The sequence below is a fragment of the Hemitrygon akajei genome, chromosome 6, assembly GCF_048418815.1.
Source record: "Hemitrygon akajei chromosome 6, sHemAka1.3, whole genome shotgun sequence".
NCBI classification, from domain to species: Eukaryota; Metazoa; Chordata; class Chondrichthyes; order Myliobatiformes; family Dasyatidae; genus Hemitrygon; species Hemitrygon akajei.
Genome location: NC_133129.1, coordinates 134387597 through 134405760, shown reverse-complemented (window position 1 = coordinate 134405760; position 18164 = coordinate 134387597). Strand labels below are relative to the sequence as shown.

Sequence of the window (18164 nt, the reverse complement as noted above, 5' to 3'; positions counted from 1 at the left end):
AGTCATCAACTGTATATTACTTTTATTAGGGGGGAGGGGAGAAATACCAGGCCATGTTAGACACAAGGTCATCTTGCACATTCATAAATTTCTACAAGTAATTTATCAAGCAAAAAGGGTTTGGTCCTCATTTCAGAAGTAAAATCCTTTTAGTGCTGATATTGTTGATTACCAGAGCATTACTCATTAAACCAACTTCAAAACTTAAGATGTAATAGTGAACATGAAAATGAACTTGGATTGTTTTAAAGTGACAATTGCTTTATTCATATCATACCAAGCTGCCTACTCTACATAAATACTTAACTAGCAATAGTGAGGTACTGGGATAAGTAGGACAACATGATCAAACATGGCAATACTGTTCTGACCAGAGATAGAAAAATAAGTCACAATTTACTCAAAGCAATCCCTCACATAGAACAGGAGCATACACACGACTAGATTCATAGGAAGACAGAGCAGAGGTTCAGAACTTCAGCTCCTTCTGAATGTCCCACAAGGTGGTAGCACTCTGCTGCAGCTTCGCTTGTTCATTGGGCTTCAGTGTCATCTTGACAATGTTAGAAATTCCATGATTATCCAAAACACTAGGAAGACTCAGGAAAACATCATTGGTGATACCATAGAAATTCTGTAGGAAGAACAGGATAGTCAGTGTGTGCCACAACTATTTTTCAATTCTACTCTCCCATCATTAATTATCTCCTGTCCTCACTGGGATGAATATGCAGGGGGAGAAAAGAAAAGTTATGCTTCCATTTTATATACTAGATCTTCCTTCCACTTGATTTGTTTACCATGCTCAAGCACTTAGCATTGTTCCCCTTACCTTAACCATTGTAGATACTGGATGAACCCTACGCAGGTTTTTCATTATAGTTTCTGCCATATCTGCCACAGACATTCCAATTGCCCAGGATGTGTATCCTTTCAATTTTATCACCTCATAAGCACTGTGGAATAAGCAAACCACAGGTCAGTCACTTTGATAAAGGCATTTATTCCCATAAATGCAATAGTTATGACTTTAGAATAGATTTTACCAGTAACCTTCATTTTCTGTTGCTCTACTTGTGCCTGCAGTACAGCGGTCATGTATCATCGATTACTACAAGCATACACTGAGCTTTAAACATTCATATGTGGGTCGCTTAAATTTATGGCATACAAAAGCCATGCCAAATTATGAAATGAAATTATACTGGAGTGTGTACTATGACTAAAAATAATTTCAAATTGTGCAAAGGAAGGAATAGAAAAATCTACCAGAATAAACATTTTTGAAAACATGCTGATCTATCCATTACTCCATGTAGCTTCTATTTTCAGAATACAGAGGAATCTTATTTTTCTCTTGTTAAATTTGTTTGATCCAGACAAGACTGGATGTTTGCTCTGCTGATAACTTGTATTCTTCATTTCAATACCATTCAGTAAACTTTCATCATATCCAAACATTTAAGTCACTGAATTTCCAACTTTGTTGCTAATTGCCATTGTTTGGTGTCTAATGTTAATAGAATTTGCAAACAAATATTAATCTGTGGAAGTCTGGTGACATTTTGAAAACCAGAATGAAAGATAACTTAATTTTCTCCAAATTCCATTCAAAGGGCCATAACAGACAAGATGAAAGTAATGTGTCCTAATAATAAAACAGTAGAACTGTGTTTGGTCACTGCAGTTATCACCTGTCAACCACATCCTTGTGAACCTTCTTCCAGTTTTCCTCGTCCTTGTCAGTTCCTATCTCAGGGTGAAGTTCCTGCAGGTTCACACCTGCAACATTCATGCCACTCCACACAGGCACTAATTTAAAAATAAAATCAAGAAAAATACATAAGAAGCACTTAAAAATGACCCAACATTTGTCACAGATGTCATACAACTTAAAATACTAGCCACTTTTTAAAGATAGTTCTGACTAAGATAGAATTATAATTTGCCTGCAAACAGTAACCTATCACTTCCTAGGAAATTACATTTTTCTGTTTGTGCTAAGAAATTTTGACTGCTAGTGGTCGAGGGAAGAACTTGAATTCATGATGCTTAATTACAACATGGATGACAGACTTGAATTCTTCAAATGTGTAGAATACAGCAAGAACTACTCACTACAAACCACATTCCTCAACCACTCAAGTAATCATTGATTTGTTTTAACTATATTTAAAATCACTGAAGGTTTGAAACTATTGTGATTCATCATACAAATTAATAAATTGAAAGTGAATTTCTGACTCCATTCTGAAATTGGCATTTCATTTTTAAAATTATTAGTCCATCCCACACCCCAAAGGCTTTCTATTCCCCACAAGATCCATAATCTACCTGTGACACACTGGATTATGCTGAACCCAAGGACTCTCCGATGGGAAGGGGGTAACTATTCCACCAGCTCTGTGCAATCCAGTTCAATACCACAAATATCAAGAACATAGGAGTAGGTTGCTTGGCTCCTCAAGCCTACCTCATCATTTAATGATTGCAGCTCATCTGCCCCAGGCCTTTTTCTACTTTATCTAATAATTTAATAACTTAAAGTCTCACACCATTATTGTAAACAGCTGTTAAAGACATTTGACAGTTCTGCCTAACCAGTCCAACATGACATTTGACCTACTTCAATTTCAACTATAACCTCAGCACAGCTCTTTCAGACATACCACTGGAGTCTCCGTGCTCGCCAATCACCCAGCCATGACAGCTGGAGCTGTGGATTCCTAGTCTCTCCCCCATTAGGTATCTGAAGCGTGCAGAGTCCAAGTTGCAGCCACTTCCAATAACACGGTGCATAGGAAAACCACTCAGCTTCCACGCCACATAGGTCAGGATGTCGACTGATGGGGAAAGAGAAAAACATATGCAGATTAACTCCCAACACAACTGACCTGTTCATTCCTTTTCCTTCTCTTTAAGGACAGAAGGAATTTGCTCCATTTTCAGTAATTATTTAACAAGTATAAACTACCACATAACTGTGTAGTAGTACACAAACGGCACATTAAAAACCAGTTTATTCAGTCAACTATAGTTGTCATTTCAGAGGGTTTTTCCCTCACTTTTTAATTCCAGCACTTATAACAGTCGTTGCAGTATGACTCAATAGGATATGAGAATGCATATTTAGCTTGATGCAGTGGACATCTCAAATTTTTCGTTTGAATACATGCCAAAATGGTGAACTCCAAGACAAGGTTGTCTCTGTAGCAGATTTATTTCCATGGTGATGATGCTTTGTTTTGAGCACAAGATAGTTCCTAGACAAAATTCCTACAGCTTGCTCAGTACATCCCATTAGTCATCTTTTCAGAGTAATTACCCTTTCTCCCTGTGCCACCAAACCCCAACCGTCCATTTTCACATTTGCCTCATTTCATTTGCAGCTGCCTGCATTCAACCCCCTCAGCCAGTCTAGATCTGCAAGAAAGCTCCAAACGTGTAGACTAAACAGCTTTTTACATGTTACAAGCCTGGCTTCTCACCAACTCAGAGCCACACCACCCACTGCAGGCTAAAAGCTCTGCCGACTAAATGAAAACAAGAGCTAATAGGGAATTTATGCGTTAAGTAGGACTGAAAGTGGTGCACAGTATAGGTCATTACTGATAAGAACAATAAAATATATCTGGAAAGGAAACCATCTGGGATTTTAGGTAATTTTTGAAGTGGTGTTTGAAACTTAAATTTAAATTCATCCCAATGAACAGAAAGGCATGGGAGCAGAATTAGGCCATTCACGTCAACTCTGCTAATTGATTGTGGCTTTTTTATTTTCCCTCTCAACTCCACTGTCTTCCACTTGTAACTTTTGATGCCGCTACTAATCAAGAACCTATCAACTTCTGCATTAAGTATATCCATCTGTGGCTTTGAATTTCATATTCACCACCCTCTGGCTAAAGAAATTCCTCATCTCTTTTCCAAAGGGACATCCTTCTATTATGAGGCTGTGCCCTCTGGTCCTAGAATCTCCCACTATTTAGAAACATTCTCTCCATGTCAACTCTATCCTAGCATTTCAAAATTCAGTAGGTTTAATGAGATCTGCTTTCATTCTTCTAAACTTCAGCAAATACAGGCTCAGGGCCATCAAATGGTCCTCATAAGATACTGCTTGGGGTTAACATACAAAGCCACAGCATTACATGCTTTTTTTATTCTAGTCCTTTTGTAATGAATGCCTTCTTTACTACTGACATCCTGCAAGAAAACCTTTAGGGAATCTTGCACTAGCATTCCAAGTCCCTTTGTACCTCCAATTTCCAAATTCACTCCATTTGCAAAAAAGTCAGTGCCTTTATTCCTTTTACCAAACTGCATGACCATACACTTCCCTACACTATTTATCTGAAACTTCTTTGCCCATTCTCTTAATCTGTACAAATCCTACTGCAGACTCCCTGCTTCCTTAACACTACCTACCCCCCTCCACCTAACTTTGTATCATCCATAAACTTGGACACAAAGCTATCAATTCCATCATCCAGATATTAATAAAATGTAAAAAGTAGAGGACCCAATACTGTGGAACACAAGTTTCCAGCATCCATCCAAAAGCCTCATGTGTGGCACCTCGTAAAGGCCTTCTGAAATCCAAGTAGAATCATCGACTGGCTCATTTGTCTATTCTGCCTGTTATTTCCTCAAAGAATTCCAATAGATTTGTCAATCAAGATTTCCTCTTAAGGTAACCATGCTGACTTTGGCCTATTTAATCTTGTGTCTCCAGGTGCCCTGAAACCTTATCCTTAATAATAGATTCTAAAATCTTGTCAACTACTCCAGTTAAGCTAATGATAATGTCCTGTCTTTTACCTCCCTCCCTTCTTAAAGAGTAGAATGATGTTTGCAATTTTCTTGTCCTCCAGAACCACTCCAAAATCTAGTGATTCTTGAAAGATGGCTACTGATGCTTCCACCATCTCTTAAGGTACCTCTTTCAGAACAGAGGTACAGTCCGTCTGGTTCAGGAGACTTAATTACCTTCAGACTTCCAGCTTCCCAAGTACCTTAGTAGCAGTCACATTCAGTTTTGCTCCCTGACAATCTTGGATTTTTGTATTTCTGCTACTCACTTCCACATTGAAGACTGACTCAAAATACTCATTTTGTTTCCCATTATTACCTCTCCAGCATCATTTTCCAGTGGTCAGATGTTCACATTTGTTTTTTCTCCCCCTCATTGTTATGGTTGTCTTCTGTCTGTTTTTAAATGCTTCCCAATCCTCTAGCTTCCCACTAATTTTTGCTATATTGCAAAATCCCCCCCCCCCCCCATTCTTTTGCTTTTATGCTTTCTGTGACTTCCCTTTTCAGACCTGGTTGTCTCATCCTTCCTCTAAAATGCTGCTGCTAACCGATCCTGTGCCTTCTGAATTACTTACGGAAACTGCAGCCATTGCAACTCTATGATCATTCCTGCTAGTGCCCCCTTCCAATCTACTTTGGCCAACTCTTCTCTCGTGTCTCTGTAGTTCCCTTTAGTCAACTGTAATACTGATTCATCCAATTTTAGCTTCTCTCTCAAAATTGCAGCATTATTGCAGCAAATTGCAGCATTAACCGTATTATGACCACTTTCTCCTAATAGTTTCTTTACCTTAACTTTCCTAATCAAACCTGGTTCATGACAACACCCAATCCAGAATTGCCTTTTCCCTAGTGGACTCAACCACAAGTTGCTCCAACAAGCTATCTCAGACATTCCACAATTTTTCTTCCCTTGAGATCCAGGAGGAATCTTGCTTTCCCAAACTACTTGCATATTGAAATCCCCTATGACCATCATAACATTGTCCTTTTTACATGCCTTTTCTATTTTCCATTGCAATTTGTACCCCACATCCTGGTTATTGTTTGGAGGCCTGCATATACCTCCAGTGACGTTCTTTTACCCTTGCAATTTCTTAATTCTGTTCCAAAGAAGGGTAAAGCTGGGGCTCTCCTCAGCTCTACCAGACAATCACGTGCTTGATGGAGCCGAGTGGAAAACTTATACCAAAAAATACTAACCTCGAAGTTATAGGTGTTTTTTGTTTTTTTTTTTACAATTTGATATCAGATAGCAAACTGCTTTACACATTTGCAGTGATATTTGGGACAATGGATATGGCTTGAAAAAAATGTCAACCAGGAGATTGAGTCAATTGGGAGAGGAGAGACTTTATGGTTTGGAATAGAGGCCACTCCAAGGATAGAACTTGGAAGTGACATTGCTAGTGATTTATTGAATAACTGAAACAAAGGACTGCATCTACACAATGCAACACCAGAATCGGATCGAAAGAAACCAATACATAATCTATAGAGATTTTTCAACAATGACAAACGTTGCCATGAAAGAGATATAGGAATCAAGGGATGCCATTATTTTATTACAAAACTTATGAGTAACTAGGCATGTCAGATTTACAAATTTTCGATGAAAGGCTCTATGGAGCCAGAACAGTAGAGTAGATAGAATGAACCTGGACCAATGAGGAAAGGAGAGGATGGGATCCATTGCAGTAATACCCTTAAGTACTTAATTAAAATCTAATGGATCTATACTTCTTGGATTTTTAGCATTTGACAACTGTATATCTTTCTTTGAGCTACTTTAGAAGACTGTCAATAGCAAAATAAATATAATTTTCTGCTCCCAGTAAACATGTGAAAACAACTACCCTTTCAGTAATAATGCTTCCATGCTGAAGACAGCATCTTTTGATTAAGAGTTTGACCACACAATTTCATATCTGTTGTTCTAAACCCATAATATATCCAAGCCCTTGAACCCTCCCCATTGCAAAGTGGATACTACTCACCTGGGTTGGACACAATAAGCAAGACACAGTTTGGACTGTGCTTGACAATATCCGGAATAATATGCTTGAAGATATTTACGTTGCGTTGAACCAGGTTCAGGCGGCTCTCTCCCTCCTGCTGCCGAGCACCAGCTGTGACCACAACCAACTTGGAACCGGCACTAACAGAATAATCTATCATAGGAACAAAATTATTAGCCCCATCATATATCTCAATTCTTACTCCATAAAACTGATATCTGATGCGAAAGAGCTGTACCACATTACTTTCTCCACTAGCACACTCTGTACAAGAATCGACATTCCAGCCCAACACTAAAATCTCAACATTCAAGAGAAGGCTGAAAAATCCCTTGCATAGAACTGCAGATCTGGTTCCTGACTTGCAATTCTTCACTTATTGTTTCCTATTCGAGACCTGTAAATTTGATCTACCTAGTTCGCCACATTTATGGTTTAAGTCGATGACATTCTTTGTAACCTTAGTACACTATTTGGCTTAACAATTCTCTGCTTGTGATGATACTCTTCACGAGCCTTCTAGTGTTCCTTCATTTAATCCTTTTCTCAATCTTCTAAACCAGAAATCATCCGAGATACTTGTTGTCCCCTATTTTAGAGGTATTGGTCCTGATTATTACTTTTTTTTTTATAAAAAGTCCACACACACTTCCATAGACAATATTGTTTCAAAGACAGATCATGTGAATAACTGGTGAGGACTGGTGCTCAGGGTGGCAAGTTCTAGGGGGTATTCTGTTCAGAAAAAAGGCAGAATCATTTAGCACAACATCATGGGCACAAGAACCTATTCTGTGCTGTATTGTAGTTATATAAACGCATGCCTTGCCAGCAATGTATAATATTTAACCAAGAGTAACTTTCTTAATCATTTAAACTACTAACTCAAGAATTAATCAGGGAGATGCTGAGAAGGCACCCAAGTTAATGTCAATCCACCTTCCCACTTCCACCTCACCTTTCTACCTAGTTCCCAACCTTATATGCTCACAAAATCCCAGCTCCTCCCATTCCCCTACCCGTAACTCACCTTTGCCGGACACAATTTTGGAAGTGTGGAGGAACAGGCTCCCATGTTGCAAGTCCATCATCTCCCCCTTCAATTTATCCTCCATTACATCCACCAGAGCCAACTCATCTGCCAGATCCTGAAATATGCAACCACAGTAAGAGTCAACTTAGCAAGACTAAAGGCCTAATACCATAGGGTCCAGTAGTGTTTTAATTTGATTTCCATTATTTTCAAAGTTACTCCATTGTAGCCCAGATAGCCATTTAAGTATGAGAAAATGTCTCACTAGCCCTGAAAAAAGGTGGGGGAGGGGAAAGAGGGAAGAAAATTTATACAAAATGCCTATTCCTGATTGCTCTTGGAACCACGTCAGCTGTAGTTCAACAACAGCCAAGTAAACTTCTCCATGTAGGCCAGATGAAGAAAGGTAAGACGATACTTGTCATTCAAGAGCTAACGTCATGTTGAGTAGGGGGTAGAAATGGAAAAATTGTATTGGTTTGATACTCAATATCTCAAATGTCAAACATGCAAACTAGGGCATTCCAACATTTTCAGCTTCTAAATGTGTTCAATAGTAGTAACTCCCCAAGTCTAGTCCTGGTGGGAACAGCAACTTTGCCACCTGAATGTTGTCTTACCTTCATTAAGACACTGATGGCACATGCCATTCCTACTGCGCCCACACCAACAATAGTAATCTTGTTGTAGGAGTGCTGCTCCCCGGAGGATGCCAACTGGCTAATTAGCTTTTCCTTCAGGTTTGCCATTTTTGCTGCCGAAAAGAAATAATAGGCATCAATTGTCTTTTTAAATCACTTTCCCAGAATCTAATCATGATACTAGCCAGGAGTTCAAATTTTAAGGACATTTCTTCTAAAGATTATGTGGTCTGTGATTACCTTGCTGCATGAAACAACGTGCTAGATGAATTCAATCATATGTAGCCCAATTCCCTTGCCAGGCTACAAAGTTAAATTTAACTTGTGCAAGTGCTCACTTCTTATGATGCAAGTTCCCATTACAGGAATTCACATGAAGAAGAGATAAGCTCTGTCAAAGTCTGGTTGCTTTTGACAAGGAGTTATAATTGACATCAGTTTTAGGATCTCTGCTGTTTGCAGTACATTTATAACAGACAGAAATCACTATGTATTAGATAATTTTTGGAGGCAAGATGCATGGAATCTCTCAAAATGAGAAATCAAGTGGAATTAAGCCAGCAATAAAGGCTTATGACTGGCAACATCAAATAGGAGCAAATTTAATTTAATGAGAGCAAAACCAACTGAAAGCATTGCATACAATTCCGATTGCCTTTTTAGCCTTGCAACCATAGATCATCTAGAATAAAGCACTGAGGACCAATACATCTGGAAAGGAAGTTGAGGGTGGATACTATCCAATTTTCTCAATCGATAAAATGAACATCATCTATTGCAACATCTTCCAGAAATTGGCCAAGCTTAGAAACGGAAAGCAGTTTAGACACAACCACTTTAGGGACTACTTAGATTGGACCATCTGGGAAGTAGATAGAAAAGTTTGAACTATTTTGTATTAGAAAAATTAACACATTAAATTTTGATAATGTATATTTAATATAGACAAGTCAAGTTTCAAAATAGACTAGAGACTAGCATTGCTCTCCTCTGATCACACTTCAATAAACATGCTTTGTTCACAAAAAAACAAATTGACTGGGTGTATTATACAATGTTGTACAAGCATCGCTCTCCAAAATTTGATATTTTTTCTTTGCAGCTTTTCTCCATAGTCTCACATTACTATTAATTTTTACTGACTCATTCTTTATAAACGCCTTTTGCATTATACTAATTACTGGTACTGAATTTGCTACATTTGCCCCCCTGCCCCCAAAGATACGTCTATCAGTATTACATTTCAATCACAACTAATCTGGTTATACAATTGACCTAAATCTTTTTCCATGTTGTTAACAGCAACCTGTATTGAAGGGGAAAGAGATTCTGTAATTTCATAATGCATCAATGACTGACTACACATCAGATTCTGAGTAGTATCTACATTTATAGCAATATCAGATTAGCTGGGTGGGAGAATTCTATCGCAAGTTATAAACCAACAAAATACTACGTCTTTTTGGCACTACACTGATTTACGCATTTGAGTTCCCACTTTTCTATTCAAACATTAGTAAGTTCATCTACTCCAATATGGATGGCAAATAAAAATTGCTATCATCTTTCCTCCTTCCATTTGTTATTACAAGGTTATTAAAATATCACCTTTTTCAAGTCTACAGAACTTTGCACCTCATCTTTCAACCTCCCCTTCCTCCTACAGGCAATCTTACAAAGCCCAATCTTCTTCAGTTCTTCAAACAACTGCTTCATGAAGCGACAGAGGATGAGAGGTGATCTGAGAGAGATGTATAAGATGATGAGAGGCATTGATTGTGTGGATAATCAGGGGCTTTTTCCCAGGGCTGAATGGTTGCCACAGGAGGTCACAGGTTTAAGGTGCTGGGGAGTAGGTACAGAGGAGATGTCAGGGGTAAAGTTTTTTTTACTCAGAGTGGTGAGTGCGTTGAATGGGCTGCCAGCAACGGTGGTGGAGGCGGATACGATAGGGTCTTTTAAGACACTTTTAGATAGATACATGGAGCTTGGTAAAATAGAGGGCTATAGGTAAGCCTAGTAATTTCTAAGGTAGGGACATGTTTGGCACAACTTTGTGGGCCAAAGGGCCTGTATTGTGCTGTAGGTTTTCTATGTTTCTAGCAAATTAAAAGTTGTAAATTGAGCATGACAAGCATTTACCATGACCAGCCAACCTTACCTTACACAACTGTCCTACAATCAACTTCCAAGCTGCTAAGTACATTATTTCAGAGTCCAAGCCAACAGAATCTGTGCTGATTCGGGAGCATCTTCATTCAAATGTTAAATAGTCATTAGTAATTGAAAGCTAGTAACTTCACAATTACCCTCCCAGGGTCAGTCAGCTCACTGACGTTTCATTGTTTACTCGTCTAAATCAAATATGCATTCCAACTGCAATTACATTCCACTTGCCACTACAATGTTTGGGTCAATTTAAATAGCGCCTCTTCTGAATGTTGTTTCAGCAAGGCCACAGAATGGAGACATTTATAGATAATTATCCACTCACAGCTCTCTATTACTGGCTTCTAACTTTCTAATACACTACCATATCAAGTTTTATCTAGCTCAATAAACTACTATCATATTCAACTTTGTGCCTCTTTACCTTGTATGCTACCATTTTACACTTGCATCTCAAAGCCTTCTGTTGTATTTCTTGTATCCTTGCTGCCTTGCTACAAATGCCTTGGGTGTCCCCTCACAGCATTTTCCAAGTGGCCAACTGAAGCACGTCACTAATTCCCAGCAGGCAACCACCAACACGTGTGCATTGTGCAGGCTGTGTCCAATCACACTGCACGCTCCAACTAATTTACTGCTGTTTAGGAGTAAAGTACATAAAGCCATTTAGGATGGAGAAACAGCAGGAAAGATAGAGAAGCATTTAGCCATATTCATGTGAAAAATCAAAACCTGACAAAGATGACATTGAAACCTCAAGAATGTATTAACTTTCTGCTAGGAAAGTCAGGTCCATGGGGTGGGTCTGCAGTACTAGAACTTGACTTGACAAAGTCCCAAATAAGATTACGTGCACCAGAGCATGCATCAGTGCTAATTTTTTAAAAAATGTGTAAATTTAAACAAAGAAAAACAGAAAAGAAAAATAAACCTACAAAATGATGACAATAGCAAGCAAGGGAGCCAAAACCAAGGAGTATAAATTGGGCAAATGCAAGCAGGCTTTCCCGCTGAGGTTGGGTGGGCCAACAATTGGAGATCATAGGTCCAGGGAGAAAGGTGAAATACTTAAGGGGCTCTACCTAGAAAGGTACAGCATAATACAGGCCCTTTGGCCTACAAGGTTTTGCCAATCTTTTAACCTACTCCAAGATCAATCCAACCCTTCCCTCCCACATAGCCCTCCATGTGCCAGTCTATGAGTCTGTTAAATGTCCCTAAATGTATCTGCCTTCACCATCGTCCCTGCCACATGTTCCATTCACCCACCACTGAGTTTTTTTTTAAAAACTACCTCAACTACTTCCCGAAGATCACAGAGCAATACAGGCCCTTTGGTTCATGACATTGTGCTGATCTTTTAAACCACTCAGAGATCAAATAACCATTCCCTCCTACATGCATTCTTTCATTCACATACCCAAGAGTCTCTTAATTGTCCGTGTGCCTCCATCTTACCAGAAGTCAGCCATGATGGAATGGTGGAGCAGACTAGATGGGCCAAATGACTTAATTCTGCTCAAAATGGAGCAGAACCTTATATTAAAAACTATGGCAAAAGAACACACCACTTCCCAACCAACTCCCTGCTTGCCCCATGAGCCACCTGCTGCCCAATCTGTAGAAGCCTGTCATACTCTCATTGGCCTCATCAGCCACCTCAATCCACAAAAATCAGAGCAGAAACAAATCATATTTGATTCCTGGCAACTACACAAAGGGCAACCTTTCACTGGTGCCAATTAGCATTAGTCCAGTGATTAAAAGAATAAAATTTTAGGAGATAGTTACGCAGGATGTAACTCCTTACTACATGAAGATTCCATGGCACTTTGAAGAACTTTAAAATAATAGTTAAGGAATATATAGCTAAGTAATGATAATCCTGTAGTGTTTTTTTTTAAAAAAGTACTCCTTTCAATAACTTACCTATTTTAACCACTCCCAGTAATTCAAAGCTACACTGACTAATGTAAAGAACATCTACATCTGTTTTACACAGAACTTCTAACGTATCAATTCTGCTCCTGCAAATAACTGGTTGAGTAGAGGGAGATAAACCTTAATAGAATTGAACTACTTTAGAAATAAACATTATATTTCAAGAACTGAAAGATTCTGCAATAGCCAACTTGCACTCGCTATTGTTGGCCAAATAATTAAATGCAAGCAAGAGGTTGATGATTTGGCAATATCCTCCTTAGTAAGTGTTCTGTGACAGGAAGTAACACAGAACATTTACTGAGGTGGATATTATCAGATCATTTCATCATTTGGCTAACAAACTTGTCAACACCCATGAAAACTGTAACCTCTCCCCCTGCCACAAAGAGAATGGTGCACGAACAGAATCCATATTGAAAGCTGACAATAGCAAACAAACTTTTGTTCAAAATCTATAGTGTGCTAACATATCTAAAATAAATACTTGAAATATTAAAATTGTGCCAGAACAGTAGAGGAAAGAATGTATGAATAGGTTTGTTTCTGCCAACTGATAGTTTATTAAGTAACAGCAAAAAATTCTGAAAAGCAAACTTTAAATCTGCAGGTTAGTTACCTTGTACACCCATTGCCATTTTAAGTCAGAACAAGTACAGCAGACAGCTCCAATGCGTTTTAACTTACAAGGTTTGGTGAACTTTAGATCACGATTAACCTCCAAGCATAATTCATAGCATCAGTAAAATGCAGTTTCCTCCCACAGCCTAATGATAAACCGGTTAATCAATCATTGTAAATTGTCCTGTGATTAGGCTTGTGTTAAATAGATGGGTTGCTGGGCAGGAAGGGCCTATTCCACACAATTGCTAAATAAATAAAAATATTTTCCTACATCTATAATCTCAGTTTCACCCCGTTGCCTCCTTAAGTATTTATGCATTTAGTTATTTATAGATTTGACTATCCTAGGGTGCTCTTGGCTGGCCTCATAGCCACCTTTCTGAAAATAGAAGTCACTCAGAACACTGCCTCCCGTCTGAACTTGCATCACAAACGAGAAAATATGCAGATACTGGAAATCCATGCAACACACACACACAATATGCTGGAAGAACTCAGCAGGCCAGGTAGCACCTATGGAAAAAGTGCAGTCGCTGTTTTGAGCAGAAACCCTTCAGGACTGGGGAAAAAAAGCTGAGTAGATTTGAAAGGTTGGGGAGGGGGGAGAGAAACGCAAGGTGATCGGTGAAACCCGAAGGGATGAAATAACGAGTTGGGAAGTTGGTCGGTGAAAGAGAGAGGCCATGGAAGGGAAAAAGGGGGGATCAGAGGGAGGCGATGGGCAGGCAAGGAGATAAGGATGAGAGAGGGGAAAGGGGTTTGGGAAATGGTGAAGGGGGTTGGGGGCATTACTGGAAGTTTGAGAAATCAAAGTTCATGCCATCAGGTTGGAGGCTACCCAAACAGTATACAAGGTGTTGCTCCTCCAGCCCAAGTGTGGCCTCATCGTGACAATGGAAAAGGCATTATTCCTCTGACCCATTAACAGTACTTACTGAACTATACCTGCTTCAGGGTATAAAACTTTCATTACTTTCACTCAGGGAAACCATACGGGATACGTATGCATTAAGGCCAGGACCAACTGGCTCCAGGACAGCTTCTTCCACCAGGCCAACAGACTAATTAATTCAGGATGACACAATTGTATTTCTAAGCTGCATTGACCGTTCTGTTGTACTGTATATTTTACTGCACATACTATTTATTACAAATTACTCTAATTTGTACATTACACATTCAGAGACGCAAAGATTTTTACTCCTCACATATGTGAAGGATGTAAGTAATAAAGTCAATTCAATTCACCTGCAGTTCCCACTAACGCTGACCAACTCGTCTTCTCCTGCTCCAGAGTTTAAATTTGACTTTTCAAAAAAATTTGTTCTCTTAAACTCTGAACCACACTTCCAAAATCTGAAAGCGTCTACATCTGCATCCCAATTTCCTACTGCCGGCTTTGAAACAGAATACATTTAGTCACGTGCTCCTTGTGGTTTCACTTGGGGACGCAGCGCGGAACAGGCCCTTTGGCCTGACAAATGAGTGGGTTGCACTCATTTAACACTATAGCCTAATCACAGGACAATTTATAATGACCGGGGAGGAAACCTACGCGGTCACAATGAAGAACAACCAACTCTTTACAGACGACGGAAATGAACTCGAAGAGCCACGCACTACTAACTCGTTTCCCTCTAGAGGCAGCATTTTGCAAATGAATTTGTCACAGGCATTTTCGAAGTCATTTTACAGGAACTATTCAGAATAAGACGTGCCATTAAGCGCGTCGCATTCGCCCCAGCAGGACTACTTTACATTGAAGTTGATGCTCGTTTCCACGGATGCTGCCCGACCTGCTGAGTTCCTCCAGCGTGTTGCTTTGGCCCCAGCATCTATTCCTGTGGTAAAAGTGGACGAGAAGCCTCGATTCTATTTAAGTGAAATTTTTATTTACTTATTTCAACTTCTAAGTCCTCAAAATGATCACCAGTCACTTCGCCTCCTCTCCATATCCAACTTCACCGTTAACAAGTGGACTATAATTTAGTTAACCACGCGTACTGAGCATGCAAACTACTCCAGAAAATGACTGAGGGCAATATCCGAATTGCTTTACTGCAACCAGAGGGCATCATATGCTGTGCATCAACGTCGTCGGATTGAAGAACGAATTATTTAAGCCAAGATTCGAGCTGAATTGAGCCCCATATCGAAGCCGATCTGGAAATCCAGATCAGGGCCGATTTATGACCTTGGCTCGGGTTAATTTATTGTAAATTCGCATACCGAGGATCTTTCCGGCAGGTCTCCCGTATCTATTAGTATCTAGTAAGACGAGCCTTGCGCCAGTCATCACATCAGGAACCGAGTATCATAAACACGAATCCACCATTTTAACAAAACCATATTAAACACACCGAATGTGAAACTATACTTGTTCTATGGTATGGTACTAATTTATAAAAGGATCAGCAATATTTTTAAACCAGCGAGGCAAAATAATCTATACAAATACTACTTAACAAAAATGAATTGCAATTTATAACATATAATATTTCGCAATCGCTACCGCAAAATTCATGCAATACGTTTGGACATACTGAAGCCATACAGTTTGATAAGTTACTCGTTCGTTCGTCCATCCCTGCCGTGCCTTACCTTCTTCCCACGACCAAATACCGCAGTGACCAGCACACGCTCTGCTATTTAAACTCAGCGTCATAAACGAACACGTACGTAATCTACATCTCACGCAACGAAGATGCGCGAATACGCTGAATGGGATTGACGGGACCGGTGGTCGTGTCTGGAGTCACGTACAGTAGGAACGAGTCTATGTGAGGAAGTGGTTTGGGGTGGTGTATAACTTGGGGGTGAATAACTGCTCAGGAAGCTGAACACGTGTATTATGTTTAATGCATATTACTAGACATTCGGGGCAAATCCCCGGAGAAATATACAATAATGCATCCTTAGTGGGTATGTCTAAATTTTACTGAACTGCTCGACGCAGAATCCTCAAATATGAATGAAAGGTTTAGCACAGCCATCCTATTAAACAAATCATCTCAATACAATTTACGTGACCATCCATAGACTAACATTTTCACCCTAACGCAATTTATTACGTGCCAAGAAGAATTTCCAGTTCAAACTTGAACCAATTTGTAGCGCACTTTGTGTAGTGCTTTACGAATCCACTTTAATTTCCAGATACTTTTGATGAGGCACTTTAAAACCAATAACGTATTTATTTGGAACTTGTAAAGCTTTTAACGTAGAGCCATTTCCTTGCCACATTTTAAAAGTATTATCAAGCAAAATTGCATAGAGTCTCATTGGAGATTAAAAATAGGGCGTACATTCCAAGCGAAAATGTGCTGAAGGTCTAAGCACCACCAATTCAGCCCATTGAGTCTGCTCCGCCATTCCATCGTGGCTGTTTTACTGTTTCCCGACCTGCCTTTACTCTGTAGCCTTTGACGCCCTTACTAATAAAGAACCTATCAACCTCCGTTTTAAATGTACCGAATGACTTGGCTCTCCACAGCCGCCTGTGGCAGAGATTCACCACCTTCTAGCGAAAGAAATTTCTGCCCATCTCTGAAGGGACATTCATCTGTTCTGGGTCTGTGCCCTCTGGTCCAAGACTCTACCATTACCGTAAGCACCTTCCTTCCATTCATTCCATCCAGACCAGTGAATAAACTTGGCAGGTGTCAATGAGGTTTCTGAACTCGAACGAGTACAATTCAACAACCATCAAACGCTCCTCATATGTTAACCCTTTCATCGCTGAGATCATTCTCATAACCTCCTCTAGACCCTCTTCTTCACCAGCACTTTTTTTCTTAGATTATGGTGCCCAAATCCTCTCACTGTTTAATACAGCGTGGTACACGTCCTTCAGCCCATGATCAACCCATTCCAAGAGCAACTCTTCCCTCCCATGGAGCCCATTTTTTTCATTCATTGCGGCTTGTTCCTGATTTGTGGCACTCTTTTGCTGCATTGAAGGGCCAATTTTTAGTTCAGAGTTCAGACACTTGGTAATTATTGTACAAAAGCTTTATTTTCACGACTGCTGTGTTGCACATAGGGATCATCAGTATGCAGCAACAATAAATTGCATTTATGTAGCTTATTCAATGCCACACACACTTCCAGGATCATCACTGAAGCATCATTAAAGGAAAGTTAATGCACAAAAGGAGATACTTCAACAGAGGACTAAAAGCTTGATCAAAACTAAGTGGCTTGGTGGATGCATCAAATGCACACGATTATGGTTATCTTACCCAAGGAAAAAAAGATAAACTTGCAATAGAAGGAATACAGTGAAGATTCACCAGACTAGTTCCTGGGATAGCTGATCTGTCATATAAAGAGAAATTGGATAATTTGGATCACTTTACATGATTTAGAAGAATGAGAAATTCCCTCATTGAAACGTACACAACACTTAGAAGTCTTGACACATGTGGAGAAATTGTATTTTACACTAAGGAGCCTAGAATAAAGGGTCATAGACTCAAATAATTGTTAGGACATACAGGACTAAAATAAGGAGATAAAAGCTAAAACTTGGGTGGGGTTCTCATAAAATTCACTCATTGCATAACCTAAGATCATAATCTGGATTCATTAAAAGTAGAGAACCACATAATTAGAGATATTATCTTTACAATAATACAGTAAGACCTCTATCAGTTTAGCTGGGGCATTTGGTTTCACAAAAAAATGGGAGCTTTCCAATATGCTGAGTAAAAATTTTCCATGACCTGTGCAACAATACAAGTTTACTGGCCATTAATTTATAATGAGATCTTGTTGCTTGTAAAATTTATCCCACACTTATTCAATATGTTGCTCACTGCCTTCTTCAGATTTCTAACTCTATGTAAACCATTGAAGATCCCCCCCCCCCCCCACCCCGAGTTTCACCTGTCACCTTGTGTTTCTTCCTCCCACCTTCTAACT

The 18164-nt window shown here is 39.4% G+C and overlaps 1 protein-coding gene across 1 annotated transcript; it reads right to left on the bottom strand.

Moving 5' to 3' along the window:
• Positions 1-7: 7 nt before the first annotated feature.
• On the bottom strand, positions 8-15963 carry LOC140729500 (L-lactate dehydrogenase A chain). Its single transcript, XM_073049293.1, has 8 exons — positions 15843-15963; positions 8487-8620; positions 7864-7981; positions 6813-6986; positions 2670-2843; positions 1695-1812; positions 833-956; positions 8-634 (listed from the first exon to the last, which is right to left on the bottom strand). Exons 1-8 carry the CDS (start codon positions 15904-15906, stop codon positions 470-472), a joined length of 1071 nt encoding a protein of 356 aa, XP_072905394.1. The 5' UTR covers positions 15907-15963; the 3' UTR covers positions 8-469.
• Between the last annotated feature and the right edge of the window lie 2201 nt (positions 15964-18164).